The 15,350-nt window shown below is 34.7% G+C and overlaps 1 protein-coding gene across 4 annotated transcripts in view; it reads left to right on the top strand.

The window, feature by feature from the left end:
* CACNA2D1 (calcium voltage-gated channel auxiliary subunit alpha2delta 1) overlaps positions 1-15,350 on the top strand; it is a 379,039-nt gene that overhangs the window by 183,749 nt on the left and 179,940 nt on the right. For all 4 annotated transcript variants that reach the window (XM_079785391.1, XM_079785388.1, XM_079785389.1 and 1 more), the window contains exon 4: positions 11,471-11,530. In XM_079785391.1, the coding sequence (XP_079641517.1) occupies positions 11,471-11,530 (60 nt within the window). The remainder of the gene's footprint in view (positions 1-11,470; positions 11,531-15,350) is intronic.

The raw sequence follows: 15,350 nt of genomic DNA on the forward strand, positions 1-15,350 counted from the left end.
GTTAATTGTCTCAGCAACAAAGCTAAAAAACTATAAAATCAGTAAAAATAAAACTGTAGATCTTGATCAAATTTCTGAGTTGTTACCAGTCTACTTATGGACTTCTGCCTCACCCTTTCATATCCATTGTGTCTGAATTTACCAGGTTTATTTTTCAAAAAGGTATAGAGCCATTTGTTATTATTTTATTTCCCATTGCTACAAGAGCTCGATGTTATTAAGATCATATACACTGAGTGGCCAGATTATTATGATCTCTGAACACATAATAATCTGGCCACTCAGTGTATTTGTATCTCAAGTGGGTACCAAAAGTATTCTAGACTTTTGCTGGAGATCAGCCACCTATTTGCCCTGAGCTTTCTATCAGCCAGTGCAAAGGGGAAAACTGATCAGGTGCACGATTTATAGTATCTTTGATATCAAGTAAATGAGGTACTCAAGAGAAGTACACTGAGTAGACAGATTATTATGCGTTCAGAGATCAGTGTGTGTGTGTGTGTGTGTGTGTGTGTGTGTGTGTGTATATATGTATGTATATATATATATATATATATATATATATATATATATACATATATATACACACACACATACACATATTGGAGGCCCAGTGCATGAATTCATGCATGGGTGAGGTCCAGCCAGCCTGGCCACGGGGAGGGGACCTGGGCAGTTGGCCAGCCTGCCTGCTGGTCGAACTCCTGGTCGAGGGGACAATTTGCATATTAGCCTTTTATTATATAGGATATACACTGAGTGGCCCGATTATTATGCGTTCAGAGATCATAATAATCTGGCCACTCAGTGTAAATCTTCTGCTTGAACAATGCCCTGATTTTTGTTTTAGAGCGGTACTTCTCAAAAGTGCACAATAGAATCACTGGAGGTCTTGTTAAAACATAGACTGATGAGGCTCGCCCCAAGAATTTCTGATTAAATAGGTGTTGAGTGGGTTCTGAGAATGTGCATGTCTAACCAGTTCCCGGGTGATGCTGCTCCTCCTGGTCTGGGCACCCTTTGAGAAGCACTATTCTAGGGATGCTGAGATGTAATCAGGGTATAAAACACATGCTCAGTAAAGAACTGAGGACAAACCAAATGTATCAGTTAGGGATTGAAAATATGGAGACAGATCAGTGTACATTTTTATGGAAGTGGACTCAACTGGGTATGGTGTTTCAAGAAATATCAAGGCTCTGAGGTTTTATCCTTCTTGCAAGCTAACAAGCTAGTTCACCACAGTTTCAAAGATTCAGGAGACTCCCTGAGTCAGACGCAATGGGTTTTATGATTCCTACACAGCAGGCACCTTGGTATTGTGTACCATCAGTTCCTCCTGACCCTCAAGCCCATGCAGAGTTAGTACAAGTGGACACTGTGTGTGCCATGGATTTGTGTTGCAGCCCAGGAAACCTGGGATTGGAAAAACCCATCTTTTAGATGGGGAGTCCCAGCAAACCTGCCTAACTTTTCCCCCACAGAGTATTTTTATTTTCTGGAGCAACAAATAAATTTGGAGGGAGACATGCTGTCTGTCTTCCCAGGCTGTTTGGTATTCTTGAAAAGATAGGAGCAAAGGCTCCTGAATATGTGATCCCATAATATATTTGTCTGATTTTTTAGCTTAACTATTTGGGACCCTAGAGCCCATTATTAATAGGGGTAAGGGCTAGACTAGTTTGGGGAACTGTGTTTTTTGTGTTTTTTTTTCCTCTCCACTGACCAAATTCTCTTCCTTCTCCACAGTGATCATTTCCTGAGTTTCTGAATCCACATTAGTACTCAACATTTAGAGAACAAGGCAACTGATTATAAATTAACTCTAGAATCCTAGAGTGGGATTATATGGATTAGCTTGGATCCCTGCCACATACCCAGCCAAATTCTACTAAATTTTAAGGATCAGGTGGGGATGAATTAACACACCAACTTTTACAAATTGAGTGGTGATGAATTAATCTAGCAATATGCTTGTCATGTAGAAAGACAACTTTTGTGGCCTCTCAAAGTGTCATTATAATGAGTAATGATGATCTAGTGAACCTAGTTATAAATCTTGATAAGCTGAGAGAAAACCTTGAAAATACTTGGAAATGATTATTTCCACATTTGCACACATGTTAATTGACTGGCTGCTCTCTGCTGCATTGTGTAAGGTGCGTGAGGTGTACAGACATGAAAGAACTTCTTATACTTAAGGAACTCCCATTTATTGTTTTATTGATAGATAGAGGGGGAGAGAGGGAGAGAAGAAATCCAGAGAACCAGAAAGAGTGAGGGGGAGAGAGAGACAGAAAGAGAGAGAGAGAGGAAATTGAGTACAACATAAAGGGTGTCATAATAGTGTAAGCATATGGCTCCAGTAAAGGGCAGTAGTTTATTTTTGTTACTTCCATGAAATGGTGCTTCTACTTAGAATAATGCTTCTCAAAGAGTAATTAAATCCACATGTCTAATATAGCTAAAATATTCCCCTCTAGAAGAATGTTTTCAAAGTTTAATCCAAGGAAAAGGTGTACTCTATTAAACATACAGAATCCTGGGAATGACCCCAGGTATGGAATCAGAATCGTTGGGTGAATGTGGGGTTGAGTGGGTTTGTATAAAGTCCAGGTATGTTGAACAAGCTCATCTGGTAATTCTTTAGATTTGTCAAAGTGTAAAGCTGATGTGGAAATTATGTTCATTTGAACAATCTTTTATTTTATTGTTTTGTGCTGTAGAGCCAAAAATTGGTAATGATAATTACCGTTTGTATATTATTTACATTTGCTACCACTGAAAGGAATTTTACCATTCTTACCAGATGACATCTCCTTTACCCTGGCTTCTGTATTCCAAGAGTCTGCCAATTTATTTGGGGCTAATTACATCTCTGAAGATTAGACTTGCAGCTTTGTGATTAATTTCAAAAGCATTTCGTGAATATGGCAGACCCAGGGCTGAAATCTATATAACACGATCCAGAAACCATATTCCAAAAGACTTATTTTTCACTGGGCCACAAATAGAACAAATGATGACTGGCTTGATTTTTAGCAACTTTTATTTATATATTTTGCATATGTTATACTCCCTTAAAACTTGCAGTGGAAGGAGAAATCGTGTTTATATTATGAGATTTTTATTTCACATAACCTGGAATGAAATAAATTGCAAGAAAATGACAGGCTATTAGCCGAAACCGGTTTGGCTCAGTGGATAGAGCGTCAGTCTGCGGACTGAAAGGTCCCAGGTTCGATTCCGGTCAAGGGCATGTACATTGGTTGCGGGCACATCCCCGGTGGGAGGTGTGCAGGAGGCAGCTGGTCAATGTTTCTCTCTCATCGATGTTTCTAGCTCTCTATCCCTGTCCTTCTCTGTAAAAAATCAATAAAATATATTAAAAAAAAGAAAATGACAGGCTATTAAAAGGAATTAATCTGTAGCCTTATATAGCACTTTATGCAGTGTGAGATTTATATGTGATTTGGATTAATACAATTAATATTTTACTATTTTGATAGTTCTTCTCATGTCATATTTCCAGTATTTGCAGAAGTGTTAAAATATTTGAATAGACATAAATAACAAGACTACATATTTTATTCTCCTGGGTCAGTCTATTTACAACTAATTTTAATGAATAGTAAAAATTATATATTATGTAGCTTGTTCTGTTTCTCTTAAGAAACAATAGTCAAGAAGGCAAATTCCTTTTTTTTCTTCTTAATTATCTCAAAAAGATAAACTGGTGCTAAGCTATTTAATCAGGATTTGGTAGAATTTCTCAAATTATTGAAGTATATTTTTCTAAATTAAAGCAGAATTTTATTAAAAATAACCTTTGTGTCTTGGAGTAAGTTTGGGATTGCCCAGCTGGAAAAACAAAAGTGAGTTTGAAAAAACAAGAAATTTAATGATTGTAATTATGTGCTCATGTTTTGTGTTATTAAACAAAACCAGAAAGTCTGCAAAAACATATTTTAGGCAAGCATAAGTAAAACATAAAAACAGTGTTTAGTCATCTTTGTAAGAGTGGGCTTGCTAACCCAAAGCCTGATAGTGAAAGGGGATCAAAATGTCTTTGGACAAGTTGCCTTGCTTAAATGTTGATCTAGCATCTTTCAAACTGTACCAGTAATACCTGTGCAGAAACAATGATAGAGAGAAAGGATAGGTAGGATTATATTTACAAATAAGGCCTGTTACTATGTTCTGATGATAAAGATGCAATAAATGCATAGTGTTTTAGTGCTAAAAAAGGGTTTTAGAGGTGGCTTCAGCTTTGTTTCCTTGCAGGTTCTTCTCTCTTCTTGGCACCTTATCTTTACTTTCAAAACCCTGACTAAATCATTTTTCAAAACTCCCTGACATTAATTGATTCTCTTGTTCAATCTAAACCATGACTTCCAATGATTATGGGTTTCTCTTTAGAAATATCAGCCCTCTCCCCCCACTAAAGCTGTTGGGGGTTTTCTTTGGCATTCAACCTACACACAACCTTGGAAAAATCAACAGTATTGACATCAGATAACATTTACATACTTAAAAAATATTTGTCAAACAATGCCAAAGAATATAGACTAATTCATTATACTGATTACTATGGGTAGATAAATTGGTTAAAGGAGATAAATAAGGTGAGCTTCAAGGTTATTTGTAATATCTTACTTTTTCCAAAACGGTTATTAAAGCAAATATATAAAAAAAATAAAGATTGAGTCATGGGTTCCAGATTGTTTTTGGCTTTTCACTATTTTTCATATTTCATAATGATCTACTCTTCTTTCTCATTTTATTTATGACAAAAATAAAATAAAATTGAACTCATTTTATTGACTTATATTAAATGCACATTCCTTGAATCGCTTATGCTTTGGGACCACCATATGGGTCTTCAAGAGCTTTTTGGCTTGGCAACATACCATTAAAATATAGGGACCATTAAAATGTCTTCATTTGTTTCACTCAGATATGCATATGTTGAAGTGGTCATCAGTGATTGTAATTCTAACATAGCCTATTCTATGAAGTTACATTTGTATGATTCAAATGGAAACAAAATTTTATTAAGTTTATAATGTACTAGATGTTTAGCATACCAAACATAAAATATATAAAGGAGTTATTATTCTTAGATGCAGAAAATGTTGAATTCATTGCCTAAAATTTCATAGTTAGTGAATGGAAGCACCAGAATTGGGAACCAGATCTGTCTGGTTTAAACGTGCATGCTCATTATACTGTACCTCCAAAATAATTTATTGTACCTGAACATTTTTCTTCAAAACCTATGTCTATTATTCAACTAAATTTGCCATTTTCAATTGATATTATTAGACCATTAAATTGATTATCCTGATTTTTTTTGCTATGTTAAGAACATTAGATAAAGATAGGCAAAATTCATTAAAATGATAAAAATTGTCAAAATAGACATAATACTATTGCTATTCCTTATAAGGTATTAATTATTTGAACATTAATCACATAACCCATGCATATTTTACGTGGATTAGTCTATTGTGAAGCTCTAATTACATATATATATATATATATATATATATATATATATATGTATATATATATATATATATATTATTGATTTCAGAGAGGAAGAAAGAGGGAGAGATAGAAACATCGAAGATAAGAGAGAATCATTGATCGGCTGCCTCCTGCACCCCCACTGGGGATAGAGCCGGAAACCCAGGCATGTTCCCTTGACCAGAATTGAAACCTGTGACCCTTCAGTCCTCAGGCCAATGCTCTATTCACTGAGCCAAACCGACTAGGGCTCTATTACCTCTTTATTAGGAAGAAATGTCTTGATATACACTAGCCAAAAAGATTGTTTCTTTGAGTGATATTTTTAAGTCAATTCTTGATTAACATGAATATCAACATTATTAGAGTTTAACTGAACTGGCATATGATCCCTGAAGGTTTCCTTTCAAAGATATCAAAAGAAAATTTTTAATAATTAAATATATTAGAAAACTTTTTATCTTTCATCTGCAATTACCTTACAGTCTAGGAAGCAAATTACACACAGGTTTGGAAAATAGTCTCTTTCCAAGAAAAAATATATGTAGATATTGTTAAGGAAGAATGATAGAATTATTTCTTTTTACACTGTATAATTGTAGTGCTTTGATTAGACTTTCATATCACCTGACAGAATTCAATGCTAGTGGAAGAGATAAAGACATGTCAAAAAGTGAAGGTTGAGAATGAATAGGTCTTCAAGGGAGCTGATCTTTCTCTGATCTGATAAAATGTCTCCTTTTCTCTAGTTCTGTTTTTTTTTTTTTTTCTTTCCTGCAGATCACTGCATATCAAAAGCTTTTTCTCTGATTAGCAATAGTCTCTCAGGATTTGAGGACAGGACCTATGTAAAGAAAGTTCTAAAACTGACATACAGTTTTTTGTTCTGTTTTTGTTTCAGTCTTTGGCAATGTCTAAAAATTTGCTGGGAAATTTCCTATTAATCTGAAATAGTTCTCTACCAGTGTTTTTGGTTTTGACAGTGCTTTGTCTTCATATAATCTGTCAGTGACTAGTGACGTTAACACTTTTGATGGATTTAATGGATACTAAGGATTGTTCTCGTGGAATGAGCAAAAGCTTTGAAGTCAGAAGGCTTAGCTTAAAGTCCATTTTGTTAAATTTATGAGTTCTAAAAAAGTCATTAATATGCTTTTCTATTTTATTATGCTCAAACCAATAGGTAGATAGAGATGTATAGACATCTGTGACATTGTATATATATTTATTGTTTTATACCCAAAGGATTTTTATATACATGTGCTGTTTCGTTTATGATAAAGCCATTTAATGAATCTTTCTGGCATATCTTAATATGAGCAGAATTAAGTTTCAGTTTTCTGTCATAGGTGTTTATGCTGAGCTGGGTTCTTTGTTTCTATCTGGTGCTTGGTCTGATTTTAATGATTGATACTATTACTATGAATTAAATTAGGAAAAAATTATTTTTCCTGTAATAAGCTATTATTATAGACCAAACTTATATAGCCAACTATGGAAACAGGAATACTCTCCCAAGCAAATGTTCACATTTTATTAGGTAGGAATTTTATCAATCTTAACACATTTGCTTGTGGTATTTAATGGTCACTCATTGGCTTTAAAAAGAAATGTCACTTGACCAGAATAGAAGTTAATTAGGGACTTGAGTGTCAGTTTTCTCTTAGTCATGACGAGCTGGTCTTTTGCCACAAGAAAGATCACCATCAGCAACTACTTGTTTTAGTCCCCAAGATAGACTATTTAAGCATCTAAAGTTCAGTGTTATGCTTTATCATGAGATTTGCTGGATTAAAACATATTTTGTTAATTTCTTTATGAACAAAGAAGGTAACAGTAGTGCATTTAACTGTATTTTCAGATTTCCAAGCTAAGGATATAAAATTTAGCAAATTTTGAGCTTCAAACAACCTTTTAAAATACAATTTTCCTTCCTTCCTTCCTTCCTTCCTTCCTTCCTTCCTTCCTTCCTTCCTTCCTTCCTTCCTTCCTTCCTTCCTTCTTCCCTCTCTTCCTCCTTCCCTCCCTCCTCACCTGAGGATATTTTCATTGATTTTTTTAGAGAGGGAAAGAAAGAGAGAAACATTAATCAGTTGCCTCCCATACACACCCTGACCTGGGATCAAACCCACAACCTAGGTATGCATCCTGACCCAGAATTGAACCCACAACCTTCTAGTGTACAGACAATGCTCCAACCAACTGAGCCACACCAGCCAGGGTCACTTTTTTTTTCATATATAACTACAGGGTGCCCCCCCCCCCAAAAAAAAATGCATACACACTTTAATAGCTGATAGCTCAATTTTGAAAATGAAATGTATTTTAATAAACATTGCCTTTATAATTATTCAAAATATGTGTATCCTTTTTGGGGATACCCTATACATCTCTTTAAGTTCTTATTTATGAATTTTGTGACAAATGGCACTTACTTTATAAAATTAGTGTTTAAAAACATATATTAGAAATAGAGCTAATTTGGACTTTCCTCCATGGAGGAGAATTATCTTATAGTTTGTGGCTATTGTTCATCCCTCTTTAATTTTTTTCTAGAAATAAACTGTAATGATTACTGTCATTGTGGCTAATTAAGCATGGATTATGTTTATATCATAAGCCATGTGATTCTGAATCAGATCACTTTAGTTGTACTTTCTCATGCTCTCTAGAATAGAGAATAGCGTTGGTAGTGTTTGAGCTCCTGCCTTAAAAACTGTATTTCCTTGTGGCTGAATATCCGCCAGGGTGTTTTGTTTGTGGGGTAGGGGGAGGGAGAGATGAAGGATCCTTTTTTTGTGCACTGTGAAAGGAAAACATCTTAATATTCTTCTCCAAGACATAAAGGCATTTTAGAGTTCTAATATTTTTAATCTAAAAAATATTTAACTTATTTGTATTTTATCCAGTATTTTCTTTAAATCCACAAAATACTTAAGTTTATTGTGTGCCCCATACATATGAATGTTCAGCTGTTAAAAATATTACCTAATATTACCTGTTAAAAATGAGGGAAGACTTACACTTTGAATTTGTCAAGAACATCACTTCATGTTTATCTTCTCATTCTGCCTTTTCTTTATCTTCTACACTGAGGTTTTCTGATAAAGAAATTGCTTCCATTTCCATTTCATTTGCTGCTGTCTTATTCACTTTTATTTGCTACATTTCCACACTGATTTTGAGTTTCCAAAAGTAGTGTGATGAAATGTTACTGAAGGATATGCATTCTTTTAACTTGGCTGTTTAGTTATTTGTTTTTGTAGGGATAAAGACTAAAGAACCTTTTTTTGTTTACTCTCTCTGGTACAATTTCTAATGTTTACTAGCTCCTATTACATCCCATTTGTGCCTGGTGGCTGATAGCCGAAACCTTTGTCATTTAAAATTGCTGGACAATTTTCCTCTTAATTCAGCTTAGGGACTCTTAAATTGAGATCTCCCATTAGCCAATATTTTATAGTCATGGATAATACCTACATAATAGTTAGAAAAATGAACAGATTACATTAAATAGCAGGGAATAGAGGCCAACACACCAATATAAAACATTGCTCTAAAGGTTGTTTCCATTATCCAGTGTAGTCTGGACTTGCTAGGAAGAGCACACACTGAAGCATAGTTCATTGTGGAAGATTAAACACATGAACCAGTGAACCACTAGGAGATTTATACTTTTTACAAACCTAACCTGATAATTTACTCTTACTAAATGAGTATACTGCATTCATATTTACTATGTAGGGTGTACCCCTAAATGTGTACACACTTTAAATGATCATAAAGTCAGTGTTTATTAACATACAGTTCATTTTCAAAATTTAAATATATATTTTTATTGATTGCAGAGAAGAAGGAAGAGGGAGAACGAGAAATATCAATGATGAAAGAGAATCATTGATTGGCTGCCTCCTTCACACCCCACACTGGGGATCGAGCCTGCAACTTGGGCATATGACTGGGAATCGAACCATGTCCTCCTGGTTCACAAGTCAATGCTCAACCACTGAGCAATGCTGGCCAGGCCTTTTTAACCATTTATGAGAATCTACAGAAATGAAGAAATTGTTTTTGTCAGTGCCTGTTTTCTAACTGATGACTGTCTGGTCTGGCACGGCTGATAACAGGAAGCGATGGAGTCACAAACATCAAGAATCATTTTATTCAGTATCTGCGCACCCTCAACTCATCAACTGTTGCCTGTTTTGTACCGTAAACTTTATCTTTTATGTATCCCCCATAAAAAAGTCTGGTGGGTAACTTTTCTGTGTTCAGAGTTTAGTGTGGCTTCACCCATTATTTCAAACCAGTTAAACCTAGAAAGGAGTGAAAATTAAGTGAGTTATCAGCTGTTAAAGTCGGTCTACAGGTTTTGGAACACCCTGCATTTGATGTTATATTTGTCCTGTTTCTGTCATTGTTTTCTAACTATGTGTGTGTGGAGGTAGGGGGGGGGGGTGCGGGGGGGAGGGCAGGGGAGGCCACAGATGCACACACTAAGCTATTTTCTCACATGGACACAGAGTGCAAATAGATTCATAATTACTCAGAGTTACATAGCTGTTACACATACCACTTCCTGTCTGCCAAGAACTGTGTATATAATAACTCATTTAGTCCTTTGAACAATCCATGAGGCAGATTCTCACATAAGAAAATGGGAGGAGAAACTTAATTTTTTCCAAGTTTGCACAGCTAGTATGCAGCAGGGTTGGTATTTAAATCCAGGTAGTCTGGCTTAATCTCTGTATTCTTAATCACTAAATGTTCCTGTCTCTTATAAAAGCTTATTACATGGAGAACATAATGGTAACACCAGGAAATACAAAGAGAAAAAAAAAAACCCTAAAACACCAGAGAAGGAAAAAAAGAATCTATCTGCAAAAAGTGATTGTGACAGCTTGCTACTCCTCACAGGTTATCTCTGAAAGAACTGTTAAGAGCGTTCTTCAGCAAGGTGGACATTATCACATTGCTGTGGCTTTTGGTAAAATAACAACGGAATATGATAGGAACAAGGTGCCTTGTACAATGCTCAGTGTATATTTAATGATTTGTCAGTGTCATTTCCTTTCTGCTTATATAGAAATACTAGAGGCCTGATGCATGAAATTCGTGCAAGAGTAGGCCTTCCCTCCCCCAGCTGCCGGCACGGGCTTCCCTCTGGCACCTGGGACCCAGACTTCCTCCAGCCACCGACAGGCACCCCGGCTTCCCTTGCAGCCCCAGCTTCATCTGGAAGGTCGTCCAGTCTAATTAGCATATTACGCTTTTATTATTATAGATATTCTATACAGGAATGTACTAACAACAACCTACCAAGATTAAACTACTCTACTGACTGAAGCTTTTTCTAAAAGCTGAAATGTTAGTCTTTATTTAAAAAAAAAAAAAAAAAAATATATATATATATATATATATATATATATATATGTGTGTGTGTGTGTTTTATTGATTTCAGAGAAGAAGGGGGAGGGAGAGAGAGATTGAAACATCACTGATGAGAGAGAATTATTGATCAGCTGCCTTATGCACACTCCCTACTGGAGATCAAGCCCAGGACCTGGGTATGTGCCCTGCAGGAATGGAACCATGGCCTTCTGGTTCATAGGCTGACCTCTGAGCCACATTGCCTGGGTTGAAATGTTAGTTTTTGATAGAAAGCACTTGAAGGGGACCTTACTGCCCATGATGGCAGAGCCAATGAATGTCATGGTATTCAAGAGTAGTATGTTACTTATATTACTAAAAAGGTAAATACATGTACTGTTTATGAACTTCAGTAGGTTATATTACCTAAACATTTAGAATTTATGAATCATAAATAAGGAGTCACTCCTGTTTTCTTGTCTTCATAATTGATTTGAAAACCCAAAGACTATATAACGATTACATATTTATGGGGTCATTTGCATTCTAAGATTTATTGTTTTCTTTTCAGCGCCTGGCTTTGGAAGCAGAGAAAGTTCAAGCAGCCCACCAGTGGCGGGAGGATTTTGCAGTAAGGACCCTCTTTTATACCAATTGCTTTGTCTTTATAGTTATGATCCCATTAATATAATTTAGTGATGAAATCTTATGGTTTATAGGACCAACATATAGCCATAGTTTGTTGCTTTAAAAAAATTGATTTTGTATAATCAGGGCCAATTAAATTATTCCAAATGTTCCTGATTATGTTCCGTATTTTTTTAAAAGAAGAGTTCATTGAAATGTTCTTCCATACTCAAAGGTATTTATAAAACTAATTACAGTAAAATATAACATTACATTATAATATCTGAATAAACTTTGTAGTTATTTCAGTTGAAAAACAAGTGGCATTTTAAAATTTTGAGTTTGTGAGACGCGACTTGCATATGATAATCACCTTTATAGTGGGCAATGTGATTGAAGTGAGAATAAATGTATTAAACCTCTTGAAATTTAATTTGCTCCATGTTAGCTGGAAGTTATCTTTCATCGACTCTAGCCCACTTTTAGAAATGCCAACTTATATTAACTTTTTCATGTATTTTTTTTATAAACTTATTTTGTTCTCCAAGAATCATTGTGCTAATTATACAAATAGCAGAAATTATTCTTGTAATGATTTCTATCTATCTATCTACATATCTATCATCTGTCTACCATCTATCATCTATCTATCATCTATGTATGTATCTATCTGTCTTCTTACATCTAAGGGGCACAGTGAAAAAGTCTATCTCTAATAGTCAGTTAAAATGTCTGCAACATATTTGAACTTTTCACTTATATTGAAAATTTTTTACGTCTGATTACAGAAAAATTGTAGACAATTCATTTTGAGGATGTTAAAATAGGACCGAGTATGAGTGACAGTTTGATTGTACTGTTTAATTGTCTTTGAATGTTTTGCAAACCAAAATCTCAAATTTGAAGGTTAAGAAAGTTGTGCTTCAACAGAACACTAAATCGAGGTTCAGTAATTAGCAAGTTTCCTTTGTGTTTGTATGATTATACTGTATATGAAAGGAAAATATACTCATTTATTGAACTCTTAGTCTACTAAGAGGAGACTCACTACTGTCAGTTTGATTCTTTCCGTAAATTGATTGTATTGCTTGATTTGTTCGCATCATGTAGACACTCGCTTGGTCCACAATTGTTTGACATAGGTAGGTTAAAAAAGATCAATGTGTCATCCATAATACATAGAAAAAACAATTAATGATTAAATTAAAAAAGATAACCTTTGTGTACGGAGGGCAAATTATAAACTCATCCAATGTAAATTTTACATTGTAATTGTTACTTTTTAGATAAAAGGAAACTTGAATATTTTTGTTTCTTGATTAGACAAAAATGCAGCCAAACTAATTTATCCAAATAAGTATCCTTTTGATTAACTAATCTTCAAACCCTTCCCCCCGCTTTAGATAGCATAGTAAAGTCCGGTGTAAAACATAATAGATGTGAAGCTGGATCATATATTCTGCCTAGGATTGCTGTAGTAAACTTGGTGCTGTTTTAGTTTAAATCACAAGTAATTCTGAGCATCCCAAAATCAAGTTTATCCAGATCAGCTTCTTTTATATATAGATTCCATTGTTTTCAAAAAGATTTTCTTTGAATTAAAGGAATTTAATAATATTTTACATAGTCATTTATTAGTTTATGTCATTTTTAGATTTCTAAGGAACAATGTGTTAGAAAATAATTTGACAAGTAGGGATGTAGTAATGCCTTTATAGTATTGGTGTTGTTTTATTCAATTATTATGTTACTGTTCTGTGGATATTTTTCCCCCAGATATATTATGAACTTTTTGATATCAAGCTAAATTAACACTAAATTAACATTTTTGCAATGATTTATTTCTCCTTATGGAAGTAATAGGTTAATGCCGGTGGGTGATATCCAGCATCTAGAAGGGTTCAGGAATCTGGAGAAGGCGCTGTGGTGTAAATTAATAAAGAGATTAAAAATATAATATAAATTTGTAATCCATGGGGGAGCCAGAGGAGGGCTTAGCTTCAGTAACCAAGTTCTCCGAATCTCTGGACCCCTAGCTCTTTATTAACACAAATTGCCCTAAAGCAAAGTAGATATACATATCAAAGGCAAGGTTTAGTATACAGTAGGCATTGTTAGTTTTGGGGAACAGCTGTTCAGGTGTTTGGCCAGCAGGAGGCAATAACATGTAGATTAAAACGCCCTCAGCTGTCTGGCAACCAGCAATAATATATGCAAATCTTTAGGTGTGGGGAAATGCCCTTAGCTATTCCAGCAATAGGTAATATGTATTCAGCCCTGCTGAATCCCCAAGTTCCATCAACCTTTTGATGAAACTTCTTGCATTTATGACATGCTGGAATTAGCTTTCAGCAATAGGTGACCATTGTAGATGTCACAAAAACTTTCAATGTGTGTTAGCTATTCTATATTTTATTGACTTCAAACCATAATTATTTGTAAGGCACTCAATCATTTATGTATTGCTAAGAAAGAAAAAAGAAGCCAACTAAATTATGATGTACCAGCAATTTGAAGCTGTATTCTTTCTTATCAGATATCAAAATGTGGAAAAAATTACCTTGAAATGTAACTCATATTACCTACTTTCTCATTGTCTATATCCAATGAGAATCACTGATAGGAAAATTTATGCAAGAGGACAAATTAGTCCCATAATGACACAAAAGCCATTCCTAAATCTTATAGGGTAAAATAGAAAATAAATAGTTTACCCAGCAAATGTTAAGAGTTCTTAGCAAATAGTAGTCACAGTGTGGAGAATTCTTGAACAAATTCTGTTCTTAATTTCCCCCTAGATTACCCACTATTTATTTAGGACATATGAACATACGGAGTGACATTAAAAGAGATTGTTAAAGGAAAAACGGATTAGGCCACTTTAGAGCCCTGTCAACTCATTTCCCGAGTTCTTCTTGAAAGACTGTGAACGGTATTCAGGGACATGTGCCTGTCAGTTTGCACACTGAGAATTCATATTTTCCATATCTTACCATGTCAGTCATACATAACGTCTTTACAAGAGGCCTTCCCTTTGAAATACCATGGCTCATAGAACGGTCAGATAGTGGTGGTTTTGTATTTGAAGAATAGGACCTGAATAAAGATTACCTAACCTTCAGACTCAAATAAGTAAATAGTGCAAAAATAAGACACTTTCCCCCTTTTCCTTTTTGTTGTTGTTGTTGATAAACTAGATGATGCTTCAATTCATATAAAGTTAAGCAACTCCTTCAAGGCCAATTATACAAATCAAATTAAAATTTGTGTCTGGCTATGGTTGGAAATTAGAAATCATCGCCATGAAGTCTCCCCTTATTTTGTGGGAGCTCACAAAACAATTGCAGATTTTATCAATGTCTTAACTAAACACTTAAACATGTTTAATTTGAAGTTAAATGCCACCATATTTTAAAAAGTCCTTCTTTGAAACTATATAAGACTTTTATCTTTTCAGGTATTTAACTATTTGCACCAGTGCAATATTTCTTTAATGCCATCCTTCAATAATTTAACACTAAGATGATTTAGAAGGCAGAAATAATTTCCTAAGAGGTACATTAACATTTCAAAAAGAAATGTAATATTCTGATTCTTCCCTCAAGTCTAAGTAGGCCAGTTTTATTAATATTACTTAGGCAAAATGTTGATTAACTTTCCCTACTGTGTAATGTAGAGAAGTCTGGTGAACAACAAGAACAAAAAGCAAAGTACTAAAATGCTGGCAAACAAGAAACAGATCATGTAATTCACACTCTCCCTCAGCTCAATTCCCAATTGAATGTACAATTGAGGAACAAAGGGCATACACTCTAAATGGATTA

The sequence above is a fragment of the Cnephaeus nilssonii genome, assembly GCF_951640355.1.
Source record: "Cnephaeus nilssonii genome assembly, chromosome: 12".
Lineage (NCBI taxonomy): Eukaryota > Metazoa > Chordata > Mammalia > Chiroptera > Vespertilionidae > Cnephaeus > Cnephaeus nilssonii.